Source organism: Chiloscyllium plagiosum, chromosome 21, assembly GCF_004010195.1.
Source record: "Chiloscyllium plagiosum isolate BGI_BamShark_2017 chromosome 21, ASM401019v2, whole genome shotgun sequence".
NCBI lineage: Eukaryota > Metazoa > Chordata > Chondrichthyes > Orectolobiformes > Hemiscylliidae > Chiloscyllium > Chiloscyllium plagiosum.
The window spans coordinates 19933911-19946310 of record NC_057730.1 but is presented as its reverse complement, the minus strand read 5'-3'; the positions used below and the strand labels follow the sequence as shown (position 1 = coordinate 19946310).

Sequence of the window (12400 nt, the reverse complement as noted above, 5' to 3'; positions counted from 1 at the left end):
AAAACAGCATCCAGACAGGGCAGCTGACCCTTGGTGCTGCACTCAAGTCAGTCTAGATTTTTGGGGTGTTCATGTTCTGGGATTTGACGTGAGTCCTCAACCTCTAACTCTGAGGCAAGTCCATGACACATCCTGATATTTTTGCCTTATTCCCAAAACCCTGGGTTCCCCCTTTCCTTTAGCAAGCTATCCAGCACATTCTGAAATGTTGAACATGTCTGTGTTTCATTGCAATATGTGAATTTACACTATCGCAATCCTGTATCGTAGTTTTTGAAACAATGAATATTTTCTCTTATCTGCCATCCTAAATCGTTTCATTTAATCTTCTATCCATAGAGTGCATTTTGATAATTTGCAGTCACATGTACAGATGCTATTGAGTCAGTAGCTTTTTTTTTAAATTTACTCACGGGATGAGGACATTAGTGGCCAAGCAGCATTTATTGCCCATCCCTAATTGCCCCAGAGGATAGTTAAATGTCAACCAAATTGCTGTGGTTCTAGAGTCACATGTATGCCAGATCAGGTAAGGATGGCCGTTTCCTTCCCTAAAGGACATTTTATTCTTAATTTAGAGATTCATCTTGAAATATGCATGTTGAATTTAACATTCTTCTGTTCAGTGGTGTTTCCTCCCCATCAGCCACCCTCTCCTGCTTAGGCAGACTCCTGCATCACATTGTTTTAAATCCAGAGTGCTCGAGAGTTCTGCAGTGAACTGATGAAATGTTGGCTCATTTCTGTTTCCCTGCAGGTTGCCGTGGATTTACAGTACCTTCTTTTGATCAGATACTCAAGCTGGCCAATGCCAACTCCTATTGGTCAGTCCAGGAACTAAGCTGCATGTCCACTCAGACTTTTATCAAAAGTGTCGAGCACCTCGGTGCCTTGAAGAGTTTTGACATGATACAACTCATTGCTCTAAAGGACAAAGCCAAGATGGTATGTGGGCATACCTCATTCAACACTACATGTATTTACATAGCATTATGAGGAGACAATGGCCTAGTGGTATTATCACTGGACTGTCAATCCAGAGACCCAGGTAATGTTCTGGAACATTTCGAATCCCGCCTCAGCATATGGTTGAATTTGAATTCAATAACAATCTGGAAATTGGAGTCCAATGATGACCATGAAAACATTGCTGATTGTCAGGAAAAAACAACAACTGGTTCACTGATGTCTTTTAGGGAAGGAAACTGTCATTCGTATCTGGTCGGGCTGACGTGTGACTCCAAACTCTCAGCAATATGGTTGACACTTAATTGTCCTCTGAGCTAGGGATCAGCAATAAATGCTGGCCCAGCTAGTTAACACCCTCATTCCATGAATAAATTTTAAAAAAAATAATTTTAGACAAGCACCTTTAAGGTAGCAAAATGTTCCAAGATAGTTTTCACTAAACCACATTAGGAAGGATTAAGAAGAAGAAGAATTATTGTCTCATGTACACAAATACAGAAGTGAAAACTTTACAATGTTTCCTCTCATGGTGCCATTGTAGGTAGAAAAATTGGAATAAAAAAGAAAAGAAGTAGTGTTACCTTACAGTAACTCAATAGAAGTTAGAAATAAGATGTAGTTAAAAGGATAAGCACTACAGTCAGACAAACAAATTACAGATAAACATTACATTACAGTAGATCAGCATAGGGTCTTTCAAAAGTGGTCTGACAAGCCTCACAAGCCACTGACTGCCCACACCAGACCCCAGTCCAACAACCATCTCTGCTCCGCTCCAGGCCTTCAGCCTGCACCCCTCCAGATTAGGGCAGATAACTATAACGCAGATAACAATAAACTTGGTCAAAGCAAGTGGTTTTAAGGAGTGTTTTTTAGGAGGAGAAGAGTAGAAACGTGGAAAAGGTTAGGTGGGAAATTCCTGAATTTGGGCCACTGAATGTGTTGTATAAGGTAATCAGAAAGAGTTAATGTTGGAGACTGCATTAAGCTCCAACAAATCTGATAATACCATAAGGAATTGGGTTGGGAGAAAGGGGAATATCTTTAGACCTTGTAGGGCAAAGGCCTGTGTTCATTCATCTCCCTATAGGCTTAATAAGAATATGTAACTTAGTCATTTGTACCTGATTGCTATTACACACTGACTGACATCTTGTTTAAGACAAGAGTCTTCTCATTAAGACTCATCATTGGCTTCCTTCTTCAACTTGAAACATAGTGGGGCCTTACATCTAGTCAAGGAAAGGAAATATTGGCAACAAACTACCCAACCACAAACTGCTAGTGATTGGCATTGCAAAATGTACAACAGAAGGTCAGAATTGGATGATTGCAGAGATTGTGAAGAGTTGTATGGCTAGAGGTTAGAGAGGTAAAAACATTCCAGCACCTCTCTAATCTAGAGGTTAGAGAGTTTGAGTGGGGGTGATACCATGGAAGAATTTGATAATCAGGATGGGAATTCTAAAGTTGAGATATTTCTTAATGAGGAGTTAATATAGGATTTGTGAGGGCAGTGGGACAAATGTGGGGGTGGGACAGAAATCATTAAATAGGGCCTGGTACAAGATATGCTGCAGATATTTTTAGGATGAGTGAACTTTACAAAGGCTGACCAGGAGAACAGGAGAAGAGTTTGGACCAGAGAGGTTGAGGCTGTGGGATTGTCTGCCGCAAGTTCTACCAGGCCAGGAGCTGCTCCTGTCATGTGGATGTGATCTTTCTTTATAAAGGTGATTTGCTGTTTGGTGAGATGTCAAGAAGTGTCATGTTGACTAATACTAATTACCATGTTTCAAGGCTTGGGGCCCAATTCGAAGCTGGAAAAAATACCAGGTTGTTGCACTTGGACGAATTGCGCTGGCTTTAAATGAGAGTGAAATCAAAGAGCTGGAGCTTGGTTCCATTGACACTGTCGCTGCCCTGAGCCAACAGAAAGAGTGGACACCAACACAGGTGGGAAATGGCTTCAGTTATCTTTGAATCAGTCAAAAACGCTGAGGGCTTTTGTGGACCCAATAACATTTGATTTCCTCTCTACGGTATGGTTCCTTAATTATTGATGCTCTTCTGCTATTGGTCCCAAGAAGCTATTAGTCTGAAAACTAAAAGGACAGATTTTCCAGGGTAGGGGCATGAAAAAGAGCTAAGTCGCAGCTTGTTCTTGCCTGAGGGGATTTGTGGTAGTTTCCCTATCTGTGAGCCAAGAGGCCCAGGTTCAGATCCCACCTAATCCAGAGCTGTGTAATACCATCTCTGTCCTATCGCAAACAAATACTTGGGAGCCTGTTAGCTCAGGTGTCTGGGTATTTGGTTTGTGACATAGAATGATACTAATAGCTAGTGTTCAATTCCCACACCATCTGAGGATACCATGAAGGTCCTGCCTTCTCAACCTCTTCTCTTGCCTGAGGCACAATAACCCTCAGGTTAAACTCAGTGCTGGTTGTCTCCCCTCTAATGACAGAACAGTCCTCTGGTCCTTTGGGACTATGGCGTCTTTACCTTTACCTGTACTTCCCTGGGATGTCTCCCAGCTTGGTGAATGGGAGTGAGCGAGGACCTTGCTTTCAGTGCTGAGGCCTGGAGAAACTGCTAGTCCAGTTTGGAGCAGTGAGCTCAGAGAAAAGGGTTTGCATTGAAACATGAGCCATGTTGTAATGTAGGAACAGAGTGAGCCTCCATGAGGCTGGAATGCCCCAATTTGACCTGTGATGGTCACTGGCTGCGGGAAATGTCTGTGTATGTGCTGCAGACGTCACTGCACTTAGGTCACCACCACCCCCTTCTCCAATTGCTATGCTAATTGGATGGGGGGGGGTCCCTGTTGGAGACCATGCTGAGGGGCAGTGGGTATGGCGGGGTGGTGTTCTTTCACTTGTCCCCTGACTGCTGTACCCCGTCACCACCACCTCACACAGGTTCACATCTCTACTTATGGACGGCCATTGAATGGTATCACTACTCAGGCCTTACTGCTGCAGCCAGCCATCGAGTGACCTCACAGTCTGAGTCCTGTCACTCGTATTCAATGTGGGATATGATTCAGGTCTCCGATCACATGGAACCTCTGGCTGATTTCCAGCAGCACCGTCTTTGAGATTGACTCCGTCTCTGCTTTGGAATGACAATGGGTGCCTGCACACAGCAAACTCCCATAAACAAATAATGTCCAGGTAATTAGTATCTGTGATATGGATTGAGAGAGCAGGACACTAGGGATAATTTCCGTTCTTTTCTTTCAGATGGAATCTTTTATATCCACCCAAGCAGGCAAATCAAACCTCAGCTAATGTCAGACTTGAAGGCTAGTTCTTCCAACAGTGCAGCACACCCTCAGCTCTGCACTAAATAACAGTGTAACGTGGTTTGTGTTGAAGCCCAGAAGTGGAACTTGATCCTGAAACTTAGTAACTCAAAGGCAAGAGTACTACCCACTAAGCCACAGCTAATGCTAAAGAAATGAGTGATGTAGGAACAACAGGAGGCCATTCAGCATCTTGAGTGTTCTGCCATTCATGGCTGATCTGCATTTTAACTCCATTTATCTTCCTTTGCTCCATATGCTCTCAATTCACAAATGTAACAAAAATTATCCATCTCTGGATAGAGAAACAAAGTTACTATTTCAGGCCTATGACGTTTCATCAGAACTCAGCCTCTGCTGCCTTTTGAAGGAGCCATTTTTGGGAAGAGGAGCTTTTCAATGTCATCACTGAACAGGCTAGCTCCAATTTGGAAGTTATGTCTCCATCTTTTGTCTCCACTCCTTGGAGGATTGGTTACTCTCCATCTCCCTGATCGAATGCTAGGCTCATCTTAAACGCCTCAATGATATCATTCCTTCATCTTCAATAAGCAGGAAGCGTACAATCTGTACAAACTGTCCTTACAATTAGGCCTGGATATGATGTTTGGCAAGAGACTATTCAACCAAAGAATGATCTCTACCAAGCATGATAGTACACTCAGGATTTCGAGCCCAGGCAAAAAACCAGCTGAAAGTGTAATAGGTTGTTGATCATGTATTGCCAACTGTGGGTAAACCATTTCATAAGACCAAAAGGATAAGAATGGGTTTTGTGGAATTATATTTAAGGGATCACTGTCATGTGCCTTTAGTTTTGAATTATCTTTTAGTTAAATATTTGGTGGAACTTTTAATCCTCAATATTTTAGAATCTACAAATTAAAGGGGGTATTTGCAAATACTTAATCTTCAAAAAACATTTGTTTAATTTTATCCAAACTACATTGCCATAGGGATATGAATATCAGAGAATCAGTTGCACATTAAGAACACTTACAATGAATTACAATAATAAAAATTAATTTATAGCAAGTAGGGAAATTAAGCTCAGTTTCATTGAATCATTCCCAGAGAGGAAGTGTGAAGCAGATACATTGAATGTGCCCTAGTCCATGTGTTGAAAGCAGCCAATCAAAGTCATCACCATGAAATGCTGGATGAGGCTTTGAAAGCAGCATGGGGTATTGAGGCATATGGCTTTCAATCCATCTCAGCCTGATTCAAACCTGCATCCATGAGGAGTAAGCAGATTGAGAGAACTTACAGCAACCACCTCTTCTCTAACCTTCCCAATTCCCCATTCCCTTCAAACCACCAGACCCTCACCTTCACTATTGAAGTATAATTTGCTTTGAAACATTGTATGTTACATGCATGTGACTGAATTGTGAAGTTAGTGATATTAAATGAAAGCTAAGCACAAAATGGAAGAGTGAAATGATAACTTCAAGATGTTTTAAAACAGCCCAATCCTCTATATCTGTCAAGTCAGTTTAGATACTATGAATACACTTCTCATTTTTTATTTTTGTAATCCTTAATCTAGTTTTCCAATGTCTCCCTTTTTCCATTTCAGTGATCTCCTCCAGCCCCACATCCCTCTGAAATCTCTGTGCTTCTCTAATTCTGCCCCTTGTGCATCTTGGATATAACCACCCCGTCACTGGTCAGTGTGTTTGCAGAAGCCTGGGTTCCTAAGCTCTAGAATTTGTTTATTAATCCACTTCACCACCTCCTTGCCTTTCTTCACTCCTTTAAAATGTTAGTTAAAACCTTCTATTTTGTTTAATTAGACTCCAGCCCTAACATTTACCCATGCAGCTCAGTGTCAAATTTTGTTCAATCATACATTTGTGAAGGATGTTGAGGCATTTTATTGTGTTAAAGCCCCCATAGTGCTTAGTACTTCTGCCTCACAGCACCAGAGATCTGGGTTTGATTCCAGCCTTGGGTGACAGTCTGTGTGGAGTGTGCACATTCTCCCTGTGTCTGCTCCAGTTTCCTCCCACAGTTCAAAGTGAAGCAGCCTGGTTGGATTAGCCATGATGAATATGGGATTACCTGGATAGGATGGGAGTTGATGGACTGAATGGCTTCTTTCAGCACTATTAAGGGTTTTATGATTCTATCGTTTTTTTCTCTGTGTAATTACGTGTTCTTTCTTTCTTGACAGGCTAGGTCTATGTTGGAAGGCTTCCTCCGAGACTCTGGTCTGACTGTTGATGCAATGAAGGAATGGGACCTAGTTGGATTAGGAAGCTTGTTGTGTGCAATGACTGACCAGGAGGTCATCTTCTTGAGTGCTTCAACCTACAGGTAGAACCTATTTTACACAACTTCAGCCATGTTGCCTGATGGTTTAATGATGGTCTGGAACAAGAATTAATTATTCTTTTCATAGCATTGATCAGGGCCGTTTTTGATGTGAAATCTTTGAAAATGTGTATCAGGTGGGAATCTCCTGATCTACAGTGTCTCCGTAATGTATAATGAGTGAAATCTATATTGCCTGTCCACAGGAAATTCTCCCCTTGATTACTTTCAGGCTTTTTATTGACTTAGAATTTTTATTTATCCAGTCTGAGACTGTATTCTGCCTATTTCAGATCACCCAAGCAATGAGGGTTAGGAGCTCCATGTTGGTCAGTCTGGGTATGGAGGCAGGTTCTTTTCTGCTCAGGAAGTTAATGAATGCAGCGAGCATGTACAGTCGCTTTTAAAAGCAAGACAGGTTCGTTCAATCCCTTAAATCTGTTTTACCATTATCTGCTAACTCCAGATAACGACCTTTGCCCCAAAAATGCCTCAATAACTTTTCTTAACATATATATATCAATCTCCGATTTAAAGCTAATAATTGATCTGGTATTGATTACCTTTTGCAGAAAAAAGTTCCAATTTCTGCCATCCTTTTGACTGTAGAAGTATTCTCAAATTACAATCCGGCTCTAATTTTTTTAGAACCCTAGCCAGTAGAAATAACATCTCTCTATCAATCCTCACCGTTCCCCATAGTATCTTGAAACTTTCAGTCAAGTCAATGTTGAAGAGAAAGAGGATTAAGTTTCATTGTTGCCACTTAGAACTTCTTCACTTGTTTCAAGTAAAAAGTGCTATGCTTTATTCCCTGGCCTGCACCTTGTTAAAATTTCTTCATTCAGCTCTCTTGTAGTTTGCTATACTTGGGTGCCTAATTCATATTACCAAAGGCTCTGCACTGTCATTCTATAGCACCAAGAACGGTTTTAATGGAAGATTATTTCCATTTTCTGTTCTCCAGCATTGAAAGGAATGCATTGTCTAAGTGGAGACCCTCTGGTCTAACATGATGGTTGTTATAATTTCCCTAAAGAAATGAAAAGCTGCCATTTCCCACTTTTTAAGAATCAGAATATACCCAGTCACAGGCTGGAATACTTTGTGATGAGATCTGACCTGACCCTGCTGACAAGGTCAAAAATCAAAGAGATGGAATGTAGGAGGTTGAGGGGCGGCCTTATAGAGGTTTATAAAATCATGAAAGGCACAGGTAAGGTGAGTACAAAGGCCTTTTCCCTGGGATGGGTGAGGGCAAAGGTTTAAGGTGGGAGAAGAAAGATTTAAATGGTACCTTTTGTTGTCATTCTCGAGTACTTGTCCACAGATGACTGCGTTCAGTTTAACTGCATGCCATGGTAGGATTTTAACTTGTAGCTTTAGGAGTTGCTAACCTGGTGCGCTCTGATTGTTAACGTTAAGACTCTGGCTGGTGAATTACACTTGACTATTGTGTGGAATGAACTTCCAGAGGAAGTGGTAGATGCAGGTACAGTTACAACATTTAAAAGACATGAACAGGAAAGGTTTAGAGGGATATGGGTGAAACGCAAGCAAGTGGGACTAGTTTAGTTTGGGAAATTTGGTCAACAGGGATATGTTGAACCGAAGAATCTGATTCTGTTCTTGTATGGCTCTATGACTCTCTGTGACATGGAGATAGTGAAGACTGCAGATGCTGGAAAGTCAGAGTCAATAAATTGTGGAGCTGGGTAAAGTATCATCAGAAGAGCAGGGGAACAGACGTTTCAGGTCGGAAGCAAGGAGTCCTGATGAAGGGTTCTGAGCTGAAGATTCTACTCCCCTGCTCCTCTGATCCTATTTGATCTCCTGTGCTTTTTCCAGCTCCACACTTTATCAACGTTGTGACTCTCTGTGACTTGCTGATTACAGAGGAAGATAAATAAACTTGTATCGAGTGATACGCTGGCCCTGCATGTTGAAGTTGATTTGAAATTGTAGGGTGATGAGTTCACATGTGAAAGCCCTTTGTGTTTTTCTTCACAAGGTCACACACAAAACAATGTAATGGAGGCAATTTGTATGCAGCTTGTCTGGGAGATTCTGGGTAACTCCACACCGGGGTGGCACGGTGGCTCAGTAGTTAGCACTGCTGCCTCACAGCACCAGGGACCCAGGTTCGATTCCAGCCTCAGGCAACTGTCTATGTGGAGTTTGTATGTTCTTCCCGTGTCTGCGTGGGTTTCCTCCAGGTGCTCTGGTTTCGTCCCACAATCACAAAGATGTGCGGGTTAGGTGAATTGGCCATGCTAAATTGCCTATAGTGTTCAGGGCTATGTAGGTTGGGTGCATTAGTCAGGGGTAAATATAGAGTAATAGGGTAGTGGGATGGGTCTGGGTAGGTTACTCTTCAGAGAGTTGGTGTGGACTTGTTGGGCCAAAGGGCCTGTTTCCATGCTGTAGGGAATCTATTTCTCTTTATCTTAAACAGAATATTGCCGATAGCTATTAGGCTGTCAACAATAAAAGTTAACAAGTGCCAAGGCACCAACAATAGACAATAAATGTTAATAAATTTAAAGAAAGCCTAAAAATAGAGTAAGTTTTAGCCACAACATCGATGGTATATTCCAGCCCCCCTAATGCTCACTGCAGAAGGCATCAGGTATAACAGTGGACACCAGTCATTCCCTATCTGGAGATACTTGGATGCAAACATAACCCCAATAGAGAGGCAGGCAGTCAAGGGTGAGTTACATCCATGCAGATGCTATTTGTGGCAGGACTGTAGTTAAATGGTACCTTTTATTGTCATTCTCTAGTACTTGTCCAGAGATGACTGTGTTCAGTTTAACTGCATGCTATGGTAGGATTTTAACTTGTAGCTTTAGGAGTTGCTAACCTGGTGCGCTCTGATTGTTAATGTTAAGACTCTGGCTGGTGAATTACACTTGACTGTTGTGTTCCCTGCAGTGCTGCAGCTGCAAGGATCAGTGAGATTGTCTGCGGAGTGGAGATCCTCCAGGAACTGCTGAAGAAAGCAAGATATGGTTTTGGAAATGTCACTGCGTGGGACAACTTCATTCTCCAGGAGGTTGGAACAGTAGCAGGTTAGACCAGTGAGACTGTGTGAGAGAATGTGCGTGAGTGGGAAAAGATGATGATGAAAGAAGAGCACAAGAGATAAAAAGATAAATAGCAACAAAGTTTAAGAATTTAAGAGATCAAAGATGATGAAAGATCTTAATCCCCATAAAAGGTCATTTCCCTCCTCCAATTTTCTTTGACTCGTTCAGTCCCTCCTACTAAATCTCCTGATGGCTTCATCTTTTCTGAGGTACAGCTTAACAGCTAGGGATAGAGAAATCAATATATGTTGATGGATGTAATTTAATAATGTTTAAAAGCACAAACTGAACTTGTGCAAAATAATGAAGAACAAATAAAAACATTTACAAAATAATAAAACTGAAACAATTAAAATGATAAACTGAGGGAAGATAAAGTTGAGGAACAGAGATGAAAAACTCTAGTGTTATTATTGAGTTATACAGAACAAGAATCTTTTGGGTTTAATCCCCAGTCTGTGCTGTTAATTAATCTTGGCCAGGTATCCTGTAGCTGGGAGAAAGTGAGGTCTGCAGATGCTGGAGATCAAAGTTGAAACTTTATTGCTGGAACAGCACAGCAGGTCAGGCAGCATCCAGGGAACAGGAGATTCGACGTTTCGGGCACAGGCCCTTCTTCAGGAATGAGTGGGATCTTCAGGAATCCTGTAGCTGGGGCCAGGGGGTTTGTGGATTTTGAGGCAAGTGCCCCTGAATGAGAAAATGGATGACTATTGGAGAGAACTCTGATTGGGGGAGTGAAAATGCAAACCTGTGAGCCCGCAGATCTCTGTGTGGGTGAGTTTGGAATTTTTGGTATCAGTGATATTGGCAAGACCATTGTTATTTCCCACCCCTAGTTATTTTAATGGATTGAATCAAACTCATGTGGGATTAAGTTACACTCCGAACAGACAAGTACCTTTGAAGGACACAAGTTAATCCATTGAGTTATCATGACTTTCCTGGTGTGAAACCCAAGCTTGCAATTTATCAGAATTAATGACATGAGTTACACAAAATTATACAGCATAGATCAGCAATGAGTGGTGATGATGATTTGTTCATTCAAGCAAGGTCACTGTAAGAAAGGTGATTTTATTTTGTTGGATGAACAATTGAGACAACAATCCAATTCCTACAGCCAAGAATTAATTCACCACCAGTCAAACCTTTTATTAAGGGTTTTTTTAATGCTCATGGTCAATCATCAAGATAGTGGCAGTCTGAGGATATGCACATTACAGCCAACTCTCTTTGCCAGAAATCCACTTCCCAACTCACAAGACAATGATCTTTAAGCTTAGTTAAAAGACTATCTCACTGCCTCCTTTGTGACTCTCGTCCCCGTCTCAACTTCCATTCTGACATTCCCATTGGACAGTGCCCTGTCCCTGAAACAACAAGAGCTTGGCCCCAGTTTAAAGCTATAAAGCAAATCTTGTGCAAAAATGTGAAAGCCTGACGTTATAACCTTTGACATGTTCAAAGGTTTTTAATTCAACAGCAGAACATAATGCCAGTGAAAAAATATAATTTATCTGTATAAAAATGTTTTTTTAAATTAGTCCTTCAATTTTGGGAGGACATAATTTTAATATAACTCGCTGGGTAGAAATCCATCTGATGAAAGGTCACCCACATGAAACCTATTGTATTATAGCACAACTTCCAAATAAGGCACATTTATACTTTATGACAGTTCACAGCATCGTAGATATCACATTTTGGTATAAATGTATCTTGCTGTCCTTCACTTATCCCACACTGTGTCACAAAATCAGTGTAGTGTGTTTCAGTCAGTTATTGTGCAGTAACATCATTAAGCATTTGTAAGTCTATGATGCTATTAGCAATGTAAATAGTTGATGATGTTATTAAATATCAAGATATCTGACAGAACAAGAGCCTGCTGTGCTTGGTGTCTATTTCATGGGTTGACATTAGAAAACCACAAAGTGCATCACAGCAGAGGTTGCCTGGTATGTTGAGTAGTTCCAGCTTTTCTCTTTTTATTTCAGATTTCCCGTACTGTATTTTGCTTTTGTGTTTGTAGAAATCCCGAGGTTTGGGGAACAGGGAACACAGGTTTTATATTCTAGGCAAAAGTGAGGACTGCAGATACTGGAAATCGGAATCGGTGCTTGAAATGTACAGCAGGTCAGGCAGCATCCAAGGAGTAGGAAAATCGACGTTTTGGGCAAAAGCCCTTAATTAGAACTGAAGGTTTTATATTCTGCCCAGTACTGTTCAGCATTCCGTTCAAGACAGAGTTAAGAGCAGCTAAGTAAAGACAGCATTATACCAAATGCCAGTTCACAATGAGTGAGTTAGGTTAACTTAATCTAACAACATCACTACAGCTGACTATCTACTATTAATGTCTTAGCTCTATTTCAGTGCACTCTGTTGGTATAATGGGAGACCTGTTGCCATGAGCCAGATCTCTAAGGGAGGTCAGATTTGGAGATGGTGACCACAAGCATTGGCATTTAACCAGATTGATGTGAAATGGCCTATAACTTGCTAATAACCAGCCCATGAATACAACTACCTGAGCTGTAGTCCCCAGAACAGGAAAAGGAAAGCCTGAAATCCAAAGAGAAGGCTACAAAATTGCACTGTTGTGAAGTCCATGTGCTTTTAACTTCTCTTTATTTTTGATTATGGATCAAAGTGAAGCAAGGACTGTTTTAAACCAAGGACAGTGTAAGGAGTTGCTGCACTTTTTTAAAAA

At 41.3% G+C, this 12400-nt stretch overlaps 1 protein-coding gene across 1 annotated transcript in view; it reads left to right on the top strand.

The window, feature by feature from the left end:
- The window catches only part of LOC122560601 (otoancorin-like), a 66608-nt gene that overhangs the window by 40416 nt on the left and 13792 nt on the right, over nucleotides 1–12400 (top strand). The window contains exons 23-26 of the mRNA XM_043711396.1: nucleotides 758–945; nucleotides 2770–2925; nucleotides 6453–6595; nucleotides 9530–9666. Of these exons, the coding sequence (XP_043567331.1) occupies nucleotides 758–945; nucleotides 2770–2925; nucleotides 6453–6595; nucleotides 9530–9666 (624 nt within the window). The remainder of the gene's footprint in view (nucleotides 1–757; nucleotides 946–2769; nucleotides 2926–6452; nucleotides 6596–9529; nucleotides 9667–12400) is intronic.